This window comes from Physeter macrocephalus, chromosome 5 (genome assembly GCF_002837175.3).
Source record: "Physeter macrocephalus isolate SW-GA chromosome 5, ASM283717v5, whole genome shotgun sequence".
Lineage (NCBI taxonomy): Eukaryota > Metazoa > Chordata > Mammalia > Artiodactyla > Physeteridae > Physeter > Physeter macrocephalus.
Window position 1 is genome coordinate 2,575,266 of NC_041218.1, and position 23,506 is coordinate 2,598,771.

The window sequence follows — 23,506 nt, forward strand, 5'->3', positions numbered from 1 at the left end:
AGGGTGGCAGGGACCCGGCTCAGACTCCGTGCCGCCTGCCCGGGCGGTGCTCTCCTGTGGCCTCGCGCCCCCCTCCCCGCCGTGTCCCAGGGGGTCCCCGCGCCCCGCCGACTCCTGCACACCTGAATTCCAAGGAGTGCCTGCAGCCGGTCACTCCCATTTGAGACGTTTACAGTTTCTCTTCAAACAGAAGGGTTTCCTCACTGCACGCTCAGCCCCCGTCAGCAGACTGAACGAGAGAGGCTGTCCCAGTGTGCCGGGCAGCCAGGGATGCTGGGCCCCGTGCACGGGAGCACTGACTCTGCGGTCCTTGCAGGCCCCGTGGGAGCAGGTGAGGGGCAGGATCAGGGCCCAGATGGTCCTCCTCCAAGAGGAGCTCACGTGGTACCGTCTGGGGACAAGTTCTACATGTTCACTTATGAACTGAGCACCTTTTGAGTGACAAGCACAATTCTGGGCCCTCTGGATACAGCAGGGAAAGACAAAATAAAACAGGAACTGTTTCCTCCCTTTCCAGAATTTACTTACTTATAGGGTGAAGGGAGGCATGTGATCAACAAAATATACAAAATGTAGTAAGTTATCAGGTTATATTACCCAACGGGATAGGAGCTCTGCTTCCAACCAGGACGGAACGACCACAACCCAACTGGTTCTGCCCCTGCACCAGGCATGAAACGGCGTGCAATGTATGCAGCATCTCTGCCAGGTGCTGGACCACAGGCACACAGGGCTGTCATCACACATGGCCGGCTTTCTGCCTGGAGGAACCTTCCAGACCTCAGTGCGGGGCCGTGGAGCCCGAGTGCAGCACACCAGTTCGGCTGAGCCGAGCAGACTGGAATTTGTGGTGCAGGGTCCTGGGGAGGACGAAGCAGAGGAGGAACTCCAGACACTTGCAGGGGGTCCCCGTGAGTCCTGGCTTTCTACTAAGCTGCACGTGTTCTGGGCAAGACACCGTGGGGCTTGGCAGGAATCAGCCACGAAGAACCGTGAGCTACGCAGACTGCAGAGGACTCAGTGCTGGGAGAGGAGGCGCTCTGACCAGACACAGCGGAAACATCACTGAACATCCTGGACGATCAAGCTGCAACTCCAGCCCCAGGAGCCCTGAGCAAGGGCCCCCCAAGATGGACCAAACCAAGCTGAAAGGACGTCTCAAAGGCTCGTGCCAACCCTCCATGAGATTGGCTGCCTTCCAGAGCAAAAATGAACATCCTTTAAATCAGGACGACAAATTCCAGATTCCCAAAATGATGTGTCCAAAATGTCCAATATACAATCCAAAATTACTGGACATGCTAAGAAGGAAGAGACCAGGGTAAAAACTCCCAGGAGAATAAAGTAGTATAAGGAGAGAGAAGATAATGGTAGCAAGGGAACGGGGAGATTATTTAGAGAGTGGTCGCTTTGACAGAGAGCAAAGGCCTGAGAGTGTGCACGGAGAAGGCCAGGAAAACATCCAGGGGCGGAGCATCCTAGGGCGGGGACACAGCAAGTGGAATCCTGCTCGGCTTATCAAGAAAGGGCAGGGCAGCCAGTGTTGCTCGGGCCGAGTGAGCGGAAGGGTGTGAGATGAGCTAGTCTGATGGGGGTCAGGGGACCCAAGGCCTGGTAGGCTGTTGTGGGGATTCTGACTTTAGCCTGAGGAAGACGAGGAATCACCGGCGCATTCCCAGCAGAGGAGTGATGTCACCTGACTTACATCTTAAGTAAGATGATTCCAGCCGATGTTTGGTAACAGGCCGTAGAAGGTTAAGAGTGGATGCAGGGAAATCAGTCTGGAGACCAGGCCGGCCTTCCAGGTGAGAGGCTGGTGGCTTTCACTGGGGTGGCAGCTGTGGAGCCACAAGTGGTGAGATTCCGGATACACTTGGAGGACAGGGCTTGCTGAGTGTGGGTGGTGCGTTAGGGGGGAAGGGGAGGCAAGGATGGCTCCAAAGTTTGGGGCCTGAGCATCCTTAAGAAAGGAGCTGCCACTTCCTGAGATGGGGAGAGAAGGGAAGGGATCAAGAGTTCAGCTGGATTAGGTGTGAGCTGCCTACTGAACATCTCGGGAGGAGCGAAGGTTCGAGTCCGGGGTTCAGGAGAAAGTCCACAGGGGGATGGGAAAGTCCATGGGACTCAGTGACCTACTGCTGCTCTTGAAAGCTACTGAATTGCCCGAGGCCACGTAGGGAGTGTGTGTGGACTGAGAAAGGGAGAGGTCCAAGGGCTCCAACCTTTAGCCGACAGGAAGTGAGGAGGACCCCACCTGGAGACCAAGAAGCAGGTTCCGGTGAGGTAGGATGAAAACGAAGAGAAGGCGGTGTCCTGGACACCAGGGGAAGTCAACTGCTTTACACACGCCGACCGACTGAGGGGTCCTGAGGCTTGATCCTGGAATTCGGTGACATGGGCACCAGGAACATTCCTAGCAAGAGAAGTTTTGGGGGAACGTTGGGTTCAAAAGCCAGACTGGTGTGGATTCAAGAGAGAATTTTTAAAAGAGAATACGGAGGCAGCAAGAAAAGATAACTCTTTCAGTGAGTTTTACCAAAAGGGGGAAAGAAGTATGCGCTGGTCACCAAAAGTGGTTATGCGGCCAAGGGAGGATTCTTTTTTAAGTGGAGGATATTGCTGCATGTTTGTGGCTAACAGGAAAGGTCCAGTACAGAAGAAAAAATCCGGGGGTGAGAAGAGGTAGCTGCCGGTGCCGGGGCCTTCGGTGAGGGGGCGGGAGGCGGCGCAGCCGGGATGCCGGTCTGGCACAGGAGCGAGGACGCCCGCCTCCCGTAGCAGGGGCCGGGGGTTCACGCAGGGCACCTGAAGGCAGCTTGGGGCTTTGGTGGGGAGGGGATGTGGGAGTCCTCTTCTGAGCGCCCCTGTGGTGGTGATGAAATGGGAGCGGGGAGAGGCTGCTGACGCGGAAGAGAGGAGGAGATGTGAAAACGCTCCCGTAAGCGCGGCTCTGACCTGATCGGGAGATACACACAGTAGGGTTTCCCGGCTGCACGTGGGGCTCACCTCTGAGGTCTACAGCTGTGAATTCAGAGTAGGACAGGCAGTGTGGCTGCCCGTCTTTCCAGCCGGGGTCACAGCTGGGGCGCGAGTCAAGTGTCCTGGAGGACTAGGGTCTTGCCCAGGGAGCATCAAAGCAGGACGAGAACAAACGCGAGGGAGTCCAAAGAGCTCAAGGAGCTGGTTCCCAGCGGCAGCCAGAAAACCGACGTTAGGGGACAAGCAGGCAAAAGAGGCAGGGCTGAGGTGTGGAGACCCCGGCGGCGTGGAGACCTGCTAGTCGGGGCGCCAGCGGATCTGGAGTCCAGGAGGTGTCCACACAGGCCACGGGGGATATTTCTGGCCATGAGCCGGTGGCCGGCAAGGGGTGGATGGGGGCAGCTGAGGGCAGAGGAAGGCAAGCGACCGAGTCTCCATCTAATATCACGTTGTGGGAATGACATTTCCTAAGAGTAACGACCAAAGAAATGGGGGAGAGAAACCTGGAGGGCGTGGCGCCGGGGGCTGGGGGGTGGGGGGATGTGTGTGTGACCATGGGGGAGGCTGGTGAGCCTGGGGAGATGGCATGCACAGTGGTCAGTGGGCGGTAGAGTCCCACCTCTGGTTCGTCCAAGGATTCGGGCCTCAGGCAAGTACCCCTGAGGAGAGAGGGGTCCCCGGTCACGCAGACCCGAGCACCCGAGGTGCAGCCGCCTTTCCTGGCCCGCCGGCTCAGGAGGGAAGGAGGGCTGGGACCCGCATCGCGGAGGACGCAGGGCGGGGTGGGTCCCGTGGCGGTGCCGACCCGGCCGTGCCGCGACCTGCACCCTGTGCTCCCCGGCCGGTGCCTGGCGCTCACGGCTGGAAGCTGCAGGGGCAGGGCCTCCCCGTGGTCGCGTGGCCCTCGGCGCCCACCGCCCACCGCCCGGCCCCCGCGAGCCGCGTCGACCCGAGGACCCCTCCCGAGCTGGCCGCCAGCGCAGGGGCCCAGGGGGCGCTGTCCTCCGGCCAAACCTCTGCTCTTCTCCCCACGCCGATCTCGGTCCCTAGGCCGGGCCCACCCGTCTCACCTCAAGGCGGGGGAGATCCGTCCGCGAGGGTCCCTGACGCGTCCTGCCCCCCTTTAGCACCCAGGCACAAGTGTGGACGCAGGTTAGGGAGAGGTACTTGGTGGGAGGCTCAGGGTTTATTTTCTGGTTTGCATCTAACTTAAACCTCTCTGCCTCTCACCCCGTCTATAGGCGACACCAGAAGTGGAGCGAGGAGACGTTATTTTTGAGCATGAAGCTGAAAAATTGCTGTGCTCATCACTTCCGTAAATCTGGAAGCCACACCTCAAGCTGCAGACATGTTACTTCCTGCACCTCTCTTTCTTGGAGCCACAATTCCTAAGCGCTGTACTCGCCTAGAGAACTCTTTCACGACCTATTTTTCTCTTCAGACTTGACTATAAATAATTTCCTTCAAAATATGGAAATACACTGTTGAGTAAAAGAGCCTGTCAGATGAGAGCTGGGTGAGAACTGTGGAGACCGCTGCAGCCTTTTCAACAGGAGTCATGGGAGCGCACAGAGTGCCTCCCCGCCTCCCAAGCCTGCGGGGAGGCTCCCACCCGCCGGAGACACACGCTCTCTCCTCCAGCCCTTGCAGGGATACTCGCCCAGACCTCTCCAGGCCGGGCGGGGGTACAAAGGGCTGGAGACGTGAAAGCGCCTTCCTTTCAAAGGAGCTCCATTCATAAGGAATCCCCCCCAATTCAGAGAAACCCACTTTCGACCTGACATCTCCAGGTGTTGAGTCCATCTTCCTGAGATCCCGTCACTCAACGCAAAGGTCAGCCTTTTAGAAAAAGAATGACTTATCCATGGAATATGGATTAAAATAGAAGAAAAATGGCTTTGACTTTAACCACTAGGTAGTTTCCGATTCTGATTGAGGTTTAAAAATTCCACCAAATCAGATCTGAGAAATTGATTAGATGCACCGACCTCTGTGATACATCACTTCCTTCTGTGTTCCCCTAAACCAGCCTTCTTTCTCACCTTCTCCCTTCCTTACCTGAAACCTGGGACCCTGCTCCTCACCCTTACCATGGGGAGAGCAGTGCTAAGCCACGGCTTACCTTTAAGAGCCAGCCTCATTTCTGTCAGTGAGGCGGCGGGTGTGTGTGGATGGAGCCCAGGTTCCTGGCCCGTACAGCGTGGCGGCAAGGGGGAGGGGGAACCTCCGGTTTTCTCCCCCTCAAGCTTTTCCTTTAACAATGTTTGGTGTGTGTGTGTGTGTCGGGGCGTAGGGGGGGCACCTTTATTTTTTTTTTTAACGTTTTCAAAATAGACCATGAATTATGAGCAATCTGTAGAAGCGTGAAAAGCTCTGAGGATGCCTCCAGGGAATGGCGGTAGAAAGGCATGGGCGACCGATTTTCCCCACTTTCCGTGTTACGATTAGTGCTGGAGTACAGATTTCCTTTGAAAACCTGTACAGATTATTCGTGATGTTTTAAAAAATTAAAGAAGAGAATATAAGTCTCCCACTTCGAACAAACCAAATACACAATGACGCTGTCTGCTCGGTCAGTTCAGATTCATGAGGCCGCGGACTGCGAGGAGGACAGTCACCTGGACCCTCCGTGAATGAGACACCTGTCCCAGGCCAAGCGCTGAGCAGAGGCGGCGGGGCTGGGAGGCCTGAGGACAGCCCCCAGCCGCTGAGAGACGGCCCCAGTGCACTCTGTCCTCACGGGTAAGACGTGGAACGGACCGAACCCGAGTGCAAGAAACAATAAAAGCTACAGAACAAAAGCAAAAACTGCAAGATATTTATTAACACATCCTTCAAATTACAATACAGTTCAAAACATATTTCTCAGCATGGAATCACACAAATGATACACACAAGAATACATTTTTTCCAACCATGTCACAACTGTTCTTCACATCTATTCCCAATAAAGCTGTCACAGTGATTAGAGCAAAGTGAAAAAGGGGGTAAAACAAGGCAACATCATTTCCCGCAAATGTGTGTAGCGTTTGGTAGAAAGCACGGAGTAGGTCACCCAGAGGAAAGCAATTCGCTCAGCTCTTGATGTCTCAACTCCCAACGCGCGCCCCATAGCCACAGCTTCAGACTCGACGCCGAGCTGGCCCAGACCAGCTCACGGCGTTAGCAGTAAGGTTAGGAAGGATCACAGCCAGCGAGAGCGGAACAAAGTCAAACAGGCCGCCGCCTCCCAGCGGAAGAGGAGGCACGCTACCACTAACACTGAGCTCATGCAAAAGAGGTCCTGCAAAAGTGGATAAAAACAGAGAAGGGGCGATTAATGGCACGGCCGGCGCAGGCTGCAGGACACCGGCTTCCGCGGGGCCCCAGCCCCTGAGTCGGACTGCAAAACAACAGAATCCAGATGTTACTCTCGCCAACCAAAGACCTGGAAGGACAAACCGTGAGTAAAACCTGTCAAAGCAAAGGTTTAGATGTAATCGAGTTGTCGACACGGCACAAAGATATTCATGGCACTGAGAGCGGAATTCTAAACGTTAACGCTTGGACGGAGCAGCCAGGAAGGAGCGCCGTCACCAGGGGAGACGGCAGGAGAAGAGAGTGGACGCCGGCAATGGCAAGTGAAAGAAGGGGTCGCGCCTGAGGACGGCGGATGGTGGGTCTGGCAGGGAGACCCCCGAAGGAGGGAAGGAGGGAGGGGGGGAGGGGGGGATGGAGGGAGCGCGGCAGGCCTGGCTGACGCGGCCCGGACGCTCAGCAGCGGCAGCAAGACCAGACGGGGAGCCCAGCAAAGAGAACCAACTCAAAAATGGGGCGGGGCGGAGAAAAATCAGATTTCAGGCTGTGTTGTTGGTGAACCTGAAAATTAAACAGTGGAATTAAAGCCTTAGAGTTAAAATCCTCACGAAGGAAGAACAATTCTGGATCCCATGCCTGTGAAAAGCAAAGCTGAATTACGAAAACAAATGATTATCTGCTCTTCAGTCAACAGCATAAATGTGTGTCGCATGCATGCGTGTTGCTTTAAAAACATAAATTATATACGCTAATACTGCAGAGTGCACACAATGTAAACAGTCCTTTCAAAGTCAGGTTCCGTTACGTGCCCTTAAAATGAAAAATAGTTTAAAAGAAAATCATGCTAGGGAGAGGTCTACTTTCTAGAGTATATAAATTACTAAATACAGAATATATTAAAACAGTACAACTGTTTGTCCACTCTGTGGAAAATATTAAAATTCAAAGACTACATCATGTTCCTTTTTAAAAGGCCTGTATTTTTCTACATACCTTTCACAATTAGTAAAACAAAACACCAACATGGAGGCCTTTTTACATTTTAGCTGGTAAGAAGTAAAAGCAAAAAGCAACTTCTCACTAAAAATACCTGTTCTGCCTGCCCATCTTAATGAAAAGATTTCCTACCAAAGCACGGCACAGGAAAGAGCGAGTTACGGTTTTCCGCACCTCCTCTAGCAAGGGCGGGCTACACACGTAAAACCAATGATCCTTCCCAACCACACGCTACCAGAAGGTATACCTGGGATCCAATATGAATCAGTGAGTTTTGTTTGGTTCTAGCACACAAAACCATGGGCACTTTAAATGAGAAAAATTAAATAGGTTGTAAAAAACCTTACACAAAATCCTTAGGATTTAATAGAAGTCAAGGCCGACTGCCTTTGGAGCGTTCATGTTTACCAATGTCCAAAATAATGCGTCATTCACAAGTTTTAAGAAGAGTTGAGAAGGTTAATTAAAATGCTCATTAAATACAATGGAACATCTAAATTTTCCCTCTATCGATGTAAACTCCTGTGGCTTCCTTCATGGGGGGGGTGGGGGCATCTCCTGGTCCTATTTTGCATCACCCCCCCTCCCGTGGGTTAATCCCCTTTTAGAATTCTGTTACTTAAAACCCTGTAAAAAATCAATAATACCTCTCAAGCACCCCACCCCCTCCCCCAACAAAGAGAAAGGAGCTGGGCTTGGGGGGGACGGGGCGGGGCGGGGCGCCTCTAGCTGACTACAGGAAAGTTAAAGCGGCTCTACTGGGGCATGCGCGAAGCCCGGAGAGGCACCAGGAGAGCAAGGGCAGCGCGGGCCTACGCCCGCCGGGACGCACTTCTGGACAAGCGGCCCGCTGCCTCTCCAGGATCTAAGGGACAGAAGGGAGGACAGAAGCCCCCGAGAGCGGCTCTAGGTGCTCTGCACACAGACCTCGACCAAAACCTGACCGTCCCCAGGAGGGGACGACGAGCACATTGAGCTTACCTTCAATTAAACAACAAAGAAATTTAAAAAAATAAGAAAACAAAAGCCAGACAGAACAAAACAAAAACCAGAAGCCAAAAAACCACAAAAAAACCCCCCAAAAAACAAAAAAAACAAAAAGGAAAAAGAAAGTGACAGGTTCTCAAAACAACACAGTCTCAGTTCTCATCTACCCTCCACGCAAGCCAGCCAGGCCTCCTCCTGTCCAAGAGCCCGGCAGTCCACTGAGCCCAAGGGGCTGGGCCTGGCGCGGACGCCCCTCCTCCAGCCCGGGCCGCCAGCGGACATCTACCGAGCCCACCGTGCCCGCCACCCGCCCGCGGGCCTCCCCACCAGACCAGCTGACTCCTGCGCAGAGCCAGCGTGTTAGAATAAAGCCTCTGATGGACCCTCGTTACCACCCCTCCGGGCTACAACTCTCCTCGCCCCACTTATAGGCTCCTTCGTCCCTCACCCGGGCCACCTCTCCCAGCCTCCTTCCAGCAACAAGTCTGTTTGCATAATTAAGCCAAATGCCCTTTAAAAAAAAAAAGACCCTTTTGTGCAGGATCTAAGCCGTCACAATTCAGAAACGCTACAGAACCAACAAGCATAAACAACTGTTTATCCAGGACCTTTACAAATTAGGAGAAGGAAGATCCCCAATTAGAAATAGTTATGATGACGGCCCCCCCCTCCCCTCCCCCCATCCCCTCCCCCGCCCTCCCCGATGGGGAGAGGGCACAGACACCTACTTAGCATGCTGCCTGTCCAGAAAGGGGGGAACCCGCAATATTTCTTTTGGAAAAAAGAGACGATATTTCTCCTTAAGAAGGAAATCAGTATAAGAATTTAACAAATGTGGCCAGACCAACGGTAGTGCAAGGTTATGCTCAGGTAAGTAGCTAAGTGAACTTCTATTACAGCATAAGATCGAAACAAGATAATGCGCAAAAAGAAAGAGCACCTCAGGTCCACACAGTCACCTACTGTCTTTGCCTTATGAGGTGTACTGATATTTACTGACTTCTTGATTTTGTGAACAAATAATACACAGGTCAGGATAAATGTATTGACTTACTACCATCTTTATAAAAATCGAATATACACACAAACACATCAACAATTATGGAACTGTATCCATTAAACTTTGATAAGACAACACAAAAGAACTAACAAATAGCTAAGATGCTGCTGAATTGAAAGCATTTCCAATAGCATTTAATTTTAGGATCCATATTTACATGGTACGGTAACTGCTCCTGCATATCCTTTAAATGCATGATAAAGAAAGAATAAAGATAATGGTTGCAGCAGATCTTCCAAGAGGGTTCAGCTCACGGTGGTCTGATTTCACTGCGAGAAGTGCACCGAAAATGGAAATAACGTTCCTTTCTAATTCTGCTTCTTTCTTTCCTTTTCCAGTTTCCCTCAAGGAAACCAAGCCTTTGTTCCCAGGCCTGGCTGGCACTAACAGAGCCCGTGCCCAGGGGCCATGTGCATAAGGAGGCGACCGCGGGAAGCCTTTCTAACCAGTCCTTTCCGGAAGGCCCGGCTCGACTTGGCCTTTCAAGAACATTCTATCAAGAGAAAGCTTACTTCTCTGTGTGTGTAGACTGTTACAGACACACACCTGTCCCGGGACACCCCTGTCAGACTCAGACAACACAAAAACAGACCTTAAAGTAGCCGTGAGGTCTGCCTTGAACAAAGGTGCCCAAATAGGATTCATTTCTTACCACTAACTAGAAGAAGGTATGCCTGAATGGCTACTTTTCAGAGACAACATGCCGATTTTTAGTTTCAAAGCCACAACACACTCAGACTATTTCAAAAAGCGGTAAAATTTTGTAAACTCAGCTCATTGCGTCATTAAGTCCTCGGTGATAAAAATAAGTCCATTAACTGTGAGCCTTCCTGCTGCCCAGGGCAGGGGAGTGGTCTGGATCTCTCCTATGTGGTGCCTGCATGCTACCCAACTCACCACTTCAACGCAGCTCTCTGTGGACTGAGCCACAGAAGCTACGCTCCTAACCTGTGAACACACCTGTGTCTACTGCTTGTGAGGACGGGGCAGTGGCCACTGGCCATCTGGGTGCTCCCCTGGAGCACCGGGGCCAGGCTGCCACACACCACCACCTCCCAAGGGTTAGGCAGGGGCTTTCTGGAACACGGGTGGCCAGGCACCTCAGCTGGGGAGCGGGGGGGGGGGGGGGGGGGTATTCTAGCATGTTCTACGAGTGCCTATAGTTCCCTGGGGGGGGGGGGGGGGGGGGGGGGGGGTATTCTAGCATGTTCTACGAGTGCCTATAGTTCCCTGGAACCAAAATCTTCTGAAGAGCAGCCATCAACACCCACCTTCACATTCCGGCTCACTCCTAGCACACGGTACCACAGTGGAATCAATGCTACAGAAAGTCTCACAGGGTCTGAAATGTTCTCCTCTGGTTCTGGTAACTTAATTTGAAAAAGTAATATAAAATTTTAACTGTGAAAATAAGAAGACACAAGTTCACATGACCTGTGTCTTAGCTCCCAAGAGAAGGCTGAGGAGGAGGGACGCCTTGCTGCAGGGGGCTTCCTGCTCACATCTGGTCCTCGCTGGGCTAACCAGACGCATTAACCGGTGGTAACAGGCTTCTGTTTCCCTTAATTCCATTCATAAATCTCACAGGAAATCTTAAGTATAAAATACAGCTAAAAAGTCTGAGCATGCCCCGGTATCATTCGCTCAAATAGTTCAGGTCCATGTTAGAATCAATCCGAAACAGTGAGACTCCTTCACGAGCAGAAATACAATGAGGCACTCTTTCCACGTTTGCCCAGGATGAATTTTACTAGATGGCTTTAAGGGGAGGAAGCGTCTCTCACCGGAAGGGGCCTACCCAGCATCCCCCAGACACACTGCGCCACACGCCACGGAGAGTGACGAGCCAGCGCAAAGGTCCCCTCGCTCTCAGGTCCACTGAAGGACAGCGCAGCCTCTGCTCAAAAAGGCCTTCAAAAAAGAAAATCTGAATCACAGGTCGCCCAAGAACGTTCTATATGCGTCACAGAGCCGGTGACATGAATATGCCACATGGGGCTGCACTTAAAAAGAGGAAAAAACAAAAGAGGCCTGCGAACGCTTCAGGCTGTCCTACCCTCCTCACCTGGCAGGTATGCTACGCAGCTCGCCTAGCAGGGAGCCCAGCGAGGGCTGGAGGTGAGGGCGTCCCGACACCTGCTCTCAGCCCGGGGGCGCGTGACGGTGCCCGGCAGCACTTCCGCCACATCCAGGACGAGTATAAAAAAGGGCGTTCCCTTTGGAACCAGGACCATACAGTTGGCGCTTTTGGAATATTTACAAGAAGCAGAATCGGCCACACAATTGGCACCACTCCCAACCACCCTCATACCCTGCTTTCCAGGATATGCAACTGCCAATCATAATCACCCGAATTTTAACCTACGTTTTTACAAGAGCCTTTTGAGGGCTTTCTGAGGCGGTAACGCAAGTGAAGCTGGTTGAGAAAATGCTCATCTAGCCTGCACTGAAGATAAGTGCAACCATTATCAAATATTCTTTGCTGTGAAAACTACTGAGAATTAGTGACGTTAATGTTCTTTACTCACTCTAAGTCGCTGTAATCGATCATACATAAGATCACGAGGAACGACGTCTACATGCATTGTAAGCACTTTGAAAACAAAAGGAAGCGAAACCTGTAGTTCTTCGTGGTGACAAGAGAAAGTGAAGCGATCTAACACCGAGTCGAGTCTGCCGTGTCCCGTAAGGTCAGCTCTTCTGGAACCAGTGCTGGGCCGCTGGGCGCTCCGGACAACAGCCACGCAGGGCTGCGGACGGAGAGACCTAAGCTCGCGGGGCTCTGCGCGGCAGCTCCCGGGAAGAAATTCCACAGCACGTGTGCAGCGTTACAGTCAGGCTCTCCTGCCAGAAATCACTCAACAATCAGGGCCACGTTTATGTGGGACAAATCTATCATATGCCTGTGGGGATTTAAAGAAACAATGACCATTAAGCTACCTCTGCACATCTGCAGCCACCTAATCAAGTAGAAGAAAACACGGAGACTGAAAGAGAAGACCCACACAGACCCAGGGGGAACCACCCACGTCACCAAAGGAGGCGGCGTGCCCCCTCTGCACCCCTGGTGCGTCTCCGCAGAGACAGAGAGCAGGTGGCAGCACGGACCCCTCCCATCTCCCACCTGTCACCAGGGAACCCAAGGCTACCTGTGGAACTTCTGCTGAAATGCTAATGCATGGGCGGGTTCCTTGAACTTGGCTATGGCTTTCCGCTGCTGGGGAAGCATCTGTAAACTCTGAAGGAAGATGACAGAAATACTTTAGAATCCTGTTGTATAGCGTGTAATATACATATACATATATATATATTTGTTTATTTGTTTATTTATTTATTTACATCAGAGTTAATGCAAAATTTGAGTCCAGGCTGACCCTTAGATCACTAAAACAAACTAATTCTACCTCCCTGGCAACTTTTTGTGATCTATCCAGATAATCTATCCAAAAACAGTGCTTCAGTAAGTCACTGCCCTGAGCAGCACTCATTCATATCCTCCCAGCTTGGTGTGAAGACCTTCCTTCCATCATGGGGGCTTCCCTGGTGGCGCAGTGGTTAAGAATCTGCCTGCCAATGCAGGGGACACAGGTTCGAGCCCTGATCCGGGAAGATCCCACATGCCACGAGCAACTAAGCCCACGAGCCACAGCTACTGAAGCCCGCGCGCCTAGGGCCCATGCTCCGCAACAAGAGAAGCCACCGCAATGAGAAGCCCGCGCACCACAACGAAGAGTAGCCCCCGCTCGCCGCAACTAGAGAAAGCCCGTGTGTAGCAACGAAGACCCAACGCAGCCAGAATAATAAATTATATATATATATATATATATATATATATAAAGACCTTCCATCATTTGCCCCGTCAGCCACCCAATCTTCTCTCTAAACCTTCTTGGGGAGGCCCAGGACAGGTGTCCTTGGAGAGTTACTTTCTGCTTTCACGTCTTCCTGTCAGGTGATTTTCCACGGGGCCCTCCATCAGCTTTTTAAAAGCACAATACTCATCATAAAGGAGGAACTGCTGTAAGGCAATGGGACCCCACGGTCGGAGTGGGTAGTTACCTCCTAATTACCACTGGGGTAAATTAAGGGTTTCATATATGTAGGTGGGCCACAGTGAGGGGCAGCTGTGTCTGTGGCAGCCATCAGCACAATTTGGTCACGGTTTGTGCTTTAAAAAGTCTGAGAGAAGTGGCATCTTAAACTAAACCTTTAGGGGACTTCCCTGGCGGTCCAGTGGTTAAGCCTTCACCTTCCAATGCAGCGGGTGTGGGTTTGATCCCTGGTTGGGGAGCTAAGATCCCACATGCCTCGCGGCCAAAAAAACCAAAACATAAAACAGAAGCAATACTGTAAGAAACTCAATAAAGACTTTAAAAATGGTCCACATCAAAAAAAACTTTTAAAAAAAATTAAATCTTTAGGATTTGAAACCACCATTCTTGAGGCTACTGTTTGCAGTAAAAACCAAATGAGTTCATGAAGAAGATGGATCCATCAAGTGAAGAGACTGGTGCAGGGACAGTGAGCTTACACCTGGTCCTCCCTCATACTTGCCCTGAGGACAAAGGGCAGCTTTGTGCCTCCCCAAGGCCTGGGGATGTAGGATTCTAGGATTTGGGAGGGATGGGCAGGAGGAGAATTCGGATTTCTCAGCCAGTCCCACTCTCCAGAGTCTGATCCTTCTCAAGCATTTTGGTGACTTGCCATGTGTGTCTGGGGCAATGAGCAAAGTGGCAGGGGGGCCTTGCTACCACGGGGACACAACAGCCTGAGGAAGCAGCACAGGACTCAGTGGCAGGGAACCGTCTGCTGTGCCTGGGCTTCTGTCCAGTGACGTTTAACAGCCAGAAAAAATAACTAATGGTAACACACAACCCTTTAGAAGCGTTCACACACGTGGCTGTTTCATTTTAAAGCCTTTGTTCAAAGACCTACAACAAAAGCACATAGCCAAAATATCAATTCCCTGAAATATGTTCAAAAAAGGTATACTGTATATGAAATAAGCTCTCTCCATTTTAGTAAACATAGAACTCCCATGAGTAAAACATGACCAGGAGAGCGCTAAAAAAAATACTTTCCAAAAAGTTGCGTTTCAGTGCTTCACACAGAAATGAAGAGTTTCAAGTCTCCACATTACATGGCACTAAGGTTTACACACAGACTACCCTCGGAGGAGCAGTCAGATAGTCTGGGGGCACATCACCAACCAGACCCGGACCAGTGCAAGGACCAGGCCCAGAGGTGACAGAGGCAGCCACTAGGCAGCAGTGAGCTCTGTCTGCCTGGTTTTCTGAAACCAGTGTGGTAAATACCAGAGTTTTCCTCTTCTTTCAGATATAAAAACCAGACACAGAAGATTTTTCTTGATGATTTCACTTATCATTAAGTTAACTGGACAAGTAAAGCTCAGCAACTTGGTCTTTAATTAACGCCATCAATTAATTTCTCTTGGACATATTGTCAGCATGTGGCTTTTCTGGCCTCTCAAATTCCACTTTTGTTACTTGACAAAGACCTGTTTTCTCTGCCAGCCGCAGCTTTCGGCTCACGCCCACTCTGTGCCTTGCCTCATCCTTGAACGATCTCCAGTGGTTGAAGCTCTTCTGGAACTGCTCCTGAAGAGAAAATGCCGTGCTGTCCTGTCACCACCAGAGGAGGCCAGAGAAGAATGTGGGTAAGAGCCTGCTTCAAGTCACAAGTCCAACCCAAGCACTGCAGCAGAACCTCCCACCAGGCCCTGCTTTCTGATTCCATCTCGGGCGCCTCAGGCACCCTTTTCCTTTTCCGGCCACATGGCTGCAGTGCTCGAGGGCGCTGGGGTGTAGGCACAGCTTCATGCTAACTGCTGCCAGCACTGTGGCAGTTCTTACCACAAGACTTAGAAGAACTTACCTAAACTTATTTTGTCCAAAACTACAAAAATCGCTCAATCAGGAACAGACAAGAAAAAACTAATTTGTTATGATACCGCAAATAATTATCCACACTCTACAATTCACAGATGGAATCTGGATTTTGAAAATACTATGGTCTTCTTTTGAGAAAACGCATGTCTAGATGTCATTTCCTCTGGGTGACTTCACAATGTGGAATGAAGGCATGAAGCTTCCTCTTTACCATTTACCAATTTATACGGTAAGAGGCAAGAAGATACGCTTATCTTTAAATGGTTTAAAGCTCAATTTGATTGAGAAGGTATCAATTAAGAGAGCATAAACTTTCAATGAAATTCTTTTTTTTAAAAAATATTTATTGGCTGCGTCAGGTCTTAGTTGCGGCATGCAGGATCTTTCGTTGAGGCGCACGGGCTCCTCTCCAGTTGTGGCACGCAGGCTTAGTTGCCCCGTGGCACGTGGGATCTTAGTTCCCCGACCAGGGATGGAACCTGCGTCCCCTGCATTTCAAGATGGATTGTTAACCACTGGACCACCAGGGAGGTCCCTCAATGAAATTTTTAAGTCACAGGAAGGAGTTGGTTCTCAATAGTCAACAAAAGTAATAAGAACAGTCTTAAAATTTGTTTTCTGTCTGTTCCCCTTTTTTGACATTTTTGCACCCTTTTCCAAAAAACAAGACCTATTTTCTTTTTTTTTCTTTTTTTTTTTTTGTGGTATGCGGGCCTCCCTCCGCTGTGGCAAGACCTATTTTCAGATATAACATTGAATTGCTAAAACTGTCAATATTCAACCATTTCTGATCTACCAAAATGACAAGTATTAGCGATCACTGTATTGGGAAGAGAAGAAAAGACACTGTCCACTAATAAGCTAAGAACTTATTATGATCACCAGCTTCTACTTGGAAAATATGTGCTTCTGCTAATCATAGCCCATTTCCAAATAATTAAACACTTCAATTCACCCAGAATGAACGAAGAGTTAAACTTTGTCTCCAGTCTACACACTCACTCTGACCCCGCCCCATCTCCCCCACAAATACGGTACTGGCCCACGGAGAGACAGGCTAACTTGCCCACGCCCACCCTGATATACTTCTCATTTTTCAGAGACACGACATCTGCAGAAAATTTGAGAATAACTGTGCTACTATAAGTAGCAAAATACCAGTTAAAATACTCCTTTAGGGCTTCCCTGGTGGCGCAGTGGTTGGGAGTCCGCCTGCCGATGCAGGGGACACGGGTTCGTGCCCCGGTCTGGGAGGATCCCACATGCCGCGGAGCGGCTGGGCCCGTGAGCCATGGCCGCTGAGCCTGCGCGTCCGGAGCCTGTGCTCCGCAACGAGAGGCCACGACGGTGAGAGGCCCACGTACCGCAAAAAAAAAAAAAAAAAAAAAAAAACCACAAAAAAAAAACCTCCTTTAGTTGGTCGCTTCCTTTGTTTATATTCAGCCATCCCATTCAGGGCCATTTGACTGAACTGCCACAAGGCACTACATTAACAGTAGAAAAGCTGTGACAACCTTCAATTTAAGCCCAGAAAAATGTGCATGCTGTTCAGAACCTTGGCCGTTTTTTTCCCTGATTAGGGAAAGTTCTTCCTTTCTAGAAAGAGCTTGTGTTCATATCCACGTATACTAATAAATTACAATATTAAGGGGATTCTTTTTTTTTTTAACATCTTTATTGGAGTATAACTGCTTTACATTGTTGTGTTAGTTTCTGCTGTATAACAAAGTGAATCAGCTATATGTATACTTATATCCTCATATGAACGTGAAGGGGATTCTGAAATGATTCTGCAGTCCTGAAAATCCATTAAACTATTCTCCCACTCTGGCCAACAGTTCCCAGCACCTTCAGGAATCAACCTAAAGCCCAAAATGATATTGATATTAGTTGTTTTAAACAAGTGAAATTGCTCAAACAAGAGCCCCACTGATCAATCATTAGAAATCTACTCTCTCGGGCTCCACGCCAGACCTGATAAGACACCCTCGGGTGGGCCCGGCCTCCAGGGACAGCTTGGGAACCATCGAGGGACACGCACGAGGTCCTCCTTTCTCACGCGACAGCACCTGCACGTGTTGGTGGCAGCCGGCCTATGCCCATTAAATCTTTTCCTCCCCGGCCTCGCAGTCGGGCTCCTCAAGCCAGTCCTCGGACACCATGGCGCAGGACCCCTTCATTCGGGACCCTTTTCTGTGCACAGCCCACTGGACCCTCTCGCTGGTGACGGGGCGGCGTCTCAGGCTGCTCCATCACACGCTGCTTCTCGTGGAAACCAACGACTACTCCCGTGCCTGTTCGTATTTCACTAATCATCGCAGCGTGTGTGGTCTTTTTTGATGCCGATTCTGTTTTTTCCTCGATTCCTATGTTCGGGCTTCCTTGTGTCCACGGTGTAAGTGCTGTTCTTTCTGCTCTGATACGGTTTAAAGACATTCTGAGGCCCTCCTCTTCCACACTCACCTTCATCTTGTACAAACGTGCCCTACAGGTAAGAGCCCGTGTCTTATCACATGGTCTGCCTGGAATCCTCTTTTTTCTTTTGGGATTATTTACAACAATGTTTTCAGAACTTTGTTTGGGAGCCTCCAATTAACAGTTTTTCCCATTACAGTTTCAGATCATGTGGCCACGCCTGTATTTTCTTTAAACCTCGTGACGTTGGTTTTCGGAAAGTCTACATTCGACTATGCCTGGTGTTTTCCTTCCCAAACGTCCTGAACTTCAAAATGACTGAACTGCTTTCACTGAGATCCCAGCTTTCTCCACATCACCCACCAGACATCCCTGGTCAGCCAGAACCAGACGCAAAGAAGGTAAGATGGTCTCATCCCAGAAGGCGAGATGCTCTGTGACCCCACCTTACACGACTGCTCAAAAGGGCTCCCCCTCACTGGGCGGCCCAAGATACCCGCCAGAATGAGGGCTTTCCAAGTGTCTGGTTCCCTGGAACTACCGCGTTGGGAGCTTGGCCAACTTGGTGGGTCCCGGACGGCCTCTCCTCAGCAGCCTGACGCGAACTCCCCAGAGGACTCTGCTCTGGGACAACAGGCCGCCTTTCGAGAGTACACGCTTCCCCTCAATGGCATGTGGAGGCCTCCGCGTTTCTTCCATTCCCCCTTCCGGGTGGCGCCAGGGAAGGGTGAAAGAGGTAGGAGACAGCGTTTGCAAGCTTGTGTGGTTCCTGAGACTCACGTAGGTGAAGTACTTGGTTGGGAAGCTGCACACCGATAAATGGCAGACTCGGGACCGAAACCGAAGCCCTCTCTCAAGGCCCGACGCTTGCTGCTGCACCGCCGCGTCCCGGAGGGCCCGGCAGCTTTCAGAATGAGCCGCCATGGCCACTCCGGTCACTCGGGCTCTCGGTTTAGTGACTGCCTTCCAGGGTTGTTGGAGACATCAGGAAAGAGGCCGGGGAAAAGTGAACAGCACGGTGCCAGGCACGTGTTGGCCGAATCTAAGCCTCAGCTGTTATTACTGCCATTGCTCATGGCCAGTGCCCGCCTTTTTATTTTAGTGATGATCACAACAAGGAAAATACTTTTATTTTTACACCATGGCATTTCGTTTCTCTATAGGATAACACATTTTTCTTAACAGTTTTAGGTAAAACCCCACAAACAGGGAAATAAGGATAACTAAGCAAAGGGGCCCAGAAGTTGTAACTCGCTTATTTCCTGACCCTAGGAGTTAACTCGGCTTCAGTCTTCCGGAACGCAGCGGGAGGCTGCTCCGTGGGAACGTGCGCTGGTCACCGGAGGGCCACCTGCGCAAGGCTCACCTGTCTGTGGCGCCCCCATGCCCCCGCACGAGTCAGCCTCCCGGAGCCCCACGCGCACCCAGCCGGCCCCTCCCTTCCCTAAGAGCAAGACCCCCCCCAGTGTCCAGGCAGAACCTTCTTTCTGATTCTTTCCATATCACTGCTAGAGAGTACCAGGTGGGCTTATTCTCACTGCACCCTCTCACCTGAAACTCTCAAACGTGCTGCGATGCTTCCTGTGTCCTTTCTACCACTGGTCAGAACACTTCTACAAAATCCTATCATTTTTCCTTATTCTGTCCGGGAGACTACAGATAAATATCTTTAAAAAGGACTCTTTAGAGAGGCTTATGAGAACAGGTTAAGGGGACAGCACACTAACCGGGGAGTGACACCACCACAGTAAAGAAGCAGAGCTGACGTGCTATGACTGCCGTTCCCATAATTAAAGGCCCAAAGGAACGGGTCTTCCTAGTCCAGTCACCACTTCTTGCTGTTACACTAAGTGAACGCCAGGTGGCACCACAGCCCAGCCCACCAGAGGCTTGACACACGTTTCTTCCTCAGCCAGCCAGCCAGCGCAGCGGGGCCGGGGGCCTGGGTCCCCTAACCATCCCTCTGAAGTGTACTTATAGTTAAACCACAATGAAGTCTTGTTATAAACGCCTTTAAAAAATTTATACCTAGCAATATCATTCTTTAGCTATCTAATGCTGGCAGAAGCTTGCTACTGACAGATCAGTTTGTTTTTAAATGGAGAAACTCAGCACTTTGTGAATGCAGTGTTTCAAAATCTATAAACTCTCCCTCAAAACCATTCCACGGAACTAAGTAAGACCGGCAAGAAAGGAGAGCTCTGCTTTTTGCTCCCTGGGAGGGACAAACATGCCCTACTGAGTAAGTGCTAGATTCATCACACTCGGGGATTTTTTATGGTGGCATTTTCAGGGTACCTGATGTAACTCAGAAAACGCCACTCTCATTTTCCTATCTTCCTCTCCCTTTCTAGTTAAGGGAAGCCCTTAAAACACCTGACATTGTTTTTGCCTGGCTTTAAGTGCCCTCAGTTAAACTTTACTTTAACACAATGATCTCTAATCCTTCTGTCCAGAACAGGAGAAAAAAAAATTAGAAAAGGCAAATGGGAGGAAAGATGGCTCCCAAAATGCAGAACTCAAAATTCAGTTTTGCAGGTGGATAAAACCAAGGTTAGGTGTTTCAGCAGCGGCTCCAAGCTAACTTCTGCAGGGCAGTCAGCCTCGCGCAGTGCTGTAAGCAGCAAGAGCGCTGCCATTCACACTTCTTGAAAACTGAACCACGTTCAAGGATGCTCAGCAGAATTATCAAGACTCCGTAGGAGGAAGCAAAGCCCAGAAAACGAGCAGGTCACGTGTGGAAAGCAACAGTGCTACCACTTCCCACCCAAACACAGACAGCAGGAGCACGAGCCCTCAGAGAACAGACTGGACTAGGCCCCGGGTCTTTAACTCCAGGCTCCCTGGTGAACTGTGATCTGACCCCAAGTTTTCAACCGCCATTTGTTTGCGAACCCACTCAGGATAACCATATTTTAATGCATCGTAAGTTCTCTAATGCCAGTTCTGTTCCTGCAAATTAATCCGTGTTATGACGAACCGTCCAAGGACAACTCTCCTTGGCCATGAGCTTAATGCCTCTTGATGACTGACAAGCCATTCCTGACCACACAGCTGGGAAACTGACCCTACTAAAAACAGAAGCCAGAGTCTCCGGTTAACGTTTCACTATTACATACACATGAAAACTAAGCTTAACCATCTCTCTGAGAATCCAAGGATGAAGGCAGAAGTCGTTAAACCTAAACAACAAAATCATCTCGGAAGGGCTTCCATCTACGCCTCACTCTTGTCAACACCCAATGGTAGATGAAGGCTTAAAATACACTAAAAATTAATTACTTGTGTCAACTCTGTCTCCCCATTAACCCATGAAGCAAAAGAAACCTTAAAAGAAAGCACCCTGTGCTTTCTGTGTTCTTTTTTTTTTTTTTTTTTTTTTTTGGCCATGCTGCTTTCGGGACCTTAGTTCTCCCCGACCGGGGATCAAACCTGTGCCCCCTGCAGTGTAACCACCGGACCGCCAGGGAAGTCCCCTTTCTGTGCACTTTTTACTCAGAAATCTAACATTCACACTCCACGTCCTACGATTTGCATCAAACATCCTCCCGAGTGCTCCAGCCTCAGACACGGATCCTGGCGCAGGATGGAGGGGTGTACTGCTCACGGCTGTGACGGGGGCGGGGAGCTGGCAGGAGAGGCCAGAGTTGGGGACTAGAGACACGCCGCTCAAGGAAAACCAGGTCTACCCACTGCGCTGGTTTACCTCCAGGGCTCTAGAGGCTGGAGCGATCAGGGATTTCAGTGGCAATTTTTGTTTACAACACCACCGGAGACCTATTTGCAGCCAGCTCAGCAGACATCTTCACACATTTAGAATTAGCCAGTTTTAAAATTAAGAGACCAAAATATAGTCCACATTATTTCACATTTGTAAAGTCTAAAGCAAGTTCCACAGGTGTTAACATGTGAGGCTATTTCTGAAAATTAAGGTCAAAAGGCTCAATACTTTAAAATTTTTAAATTGTTACACACAAAACAAGTGTGTGATAGAGCAAAAAGATTGTGTGTTTGGGTGCATATAAGAACTTTAGGATAATTTGAGGATTTCAAAGGATAATTTGTTCAGCTAGAATAAATATTTCATAACGTTTTTGAGCACCTGATAATTTCCAAATAATCTAACCCTAAGGCAAAAGTTCTGGCATCAAGTGTGCACAGTAGATAAAATATTTGTCTTTCTTCTCAAGAGTACTGTTTTAACATGAAGTAACCAACACAAAGGGATTTTAAATGAAGAAATAACCGAGTCTTGGGAAGGACAAAGGGCACAGACAGAACGGGCCCCAGGTGACCCACCTGAATGGGTCCTACTGACATCAGCAGGCTCTTCAGTTGGGCGTCAGTAGTGGATGAAGAAAGCCCTTCAACAGACACGACGCAGGGCTGAGGCTTGCACTCGACCACCCGGAGATTCTGCTTGTTCGGCATCAGGCGGCCCCGGCCCATCGCACCTGCCGCTCCCCGGCCTCTCCCGTGCATGATGACCTGGCAACAACAAAAGGAACTATTCAAGGTTGAAGCTTGGGGTTTTGTTCACAGCTTCTAAGATACAAAAGTGAACAAATCAGAATCCATTAAAATATACCGTGAGCGACAGGACCTTCTGTAGTTTTTATCCACTATCAGAAAAGGGTTTAATGTCTAAATAAGACCACAGTACCCAGCAAACTGGAGTGAAAGAAAAGGAAGGAAAAGGAAGTAGTAAAGTCTGCACCCATCTTGGTGCCAAGCATGGTACTAGGTAGGCACTTTCTGTGCTACCATCATTCTGTAGACGAAGCAGCGGGATCACAGCGGTTCAGAAACCTGCTGCGAGTAACACAAAGATCTGGGTCCAGTCCTTATCAGCCCCAGAGCCCGAATTTCTCCCACTGTATCCCAGGCAAAGCCAGCAGGGACCAGGGGACGGTGCATGGCGCTCCCCACAGCCGCCTCCCTGTCACCCCAAGCCACAACACTACGTACCCTGGAGGGCAGATTCTGCAGCAGGAGTCTCCCACCGGCTGCACCACTGCACATGACACTCCTCTGCAGGGCTTTCAAAACAAAACCAAAAACCCAAACTACAACGACTGAGTGCCCCTGTCCCCCACCGAAATTACAATAGCACTGGCCTAAGGTAGGGCCCAGACCTTAGCATTTTTTAAACCCGTCCAGGGCTCAAAACCACTGTTCTGGGATCTTTTAAACAAGAAGGAACAACTGAGCTTTCCGGTCTTTTCTAATCCGGAAATTAGATAAAGCACCAGCATCCCCCAGATCAGGACAACAGTGAAACACAGACACGGATGTGACTGGGCTCACTGGGTTTTCCAGACATCCTGCCCAATTCTGCCCGAGAGTCGGGGGAGAAAGAGCCAAAAATGACCTCCCGTCCCATCACAGCAAAGGAAAGAGAGGAAGGCAGACAGAAATCAGAATGGAACCTTAGTACATGAACGGGTACCACACACAGGGGAAACAGAAAAAAACGCAACACTTCTGAACATTCCACTGAAGGTGACACAACTACTCCTGTGAAGTGAGTTCTTGGAGTGCAGAAGGGTATTTCAAGAGAAGTCACACGGGAAAACACCATCAAAAAGTGCAAGCTTCACTGCCTGGAAACCAGCAGCAAATAACTATTCTTGTGTTCTGTAACATTAATAACAACATCCTCTACCAAGTGCTGGCTTACATTCCAGGCACCATGTATCTTCTTATAAAACCCTCACAAGAGCCTAAATAAGACAGGAAAGATTACTGTCCTCACTTTCATAGGAGAGTAACCTGAGGCTGAAGATGAAGAAACGCGAGTGCTTTATCTATGTGTACAACAGCTGTATTGGGGGGGGGGGGCGGTTTCTACGGTTTTTCTCAT

The 23,506-nt window shown here is 50.1% G+C and overlaps 1 protein-coding gene across 6 annotated transcripts in view; it reads right to left on the reverse strand.

Moving 5' to 3' along the window:
* Positions 1–10,490: 10,490 nt before the first annotated feature.
* The window catches only part of RBM33 (RNA binding motif protein 33), a 117,843-nt gene continuing 104,827 nt past the window's right edge, over positions 10,491–23,506 (reverse strand). For all 6 annotated transcript variants that reach the window (XM_028489520.2, XM_055084723.1, XM_028489519.2 and 3 more), the window contains 3 exons: positions 21,943–22,131; positions 12,469–12,557; positions 10,491–12,222 (listed from right to left, as the gene is read on the reverse strand). In XM_028489520.2, coding sequence (XP_028345321.1) covers positions 12,174–12,222; positions 12,469–12,557; positions 21,943–22,131 — 327 coding nt within the window. In that variant the 3' untranslated portion in view covers positions 10,491–12,173. The remainder of the gene's footprint in view (positions 12,223–12,468; positions 12,558–21,942; positions 22,132–23,506) is intronic.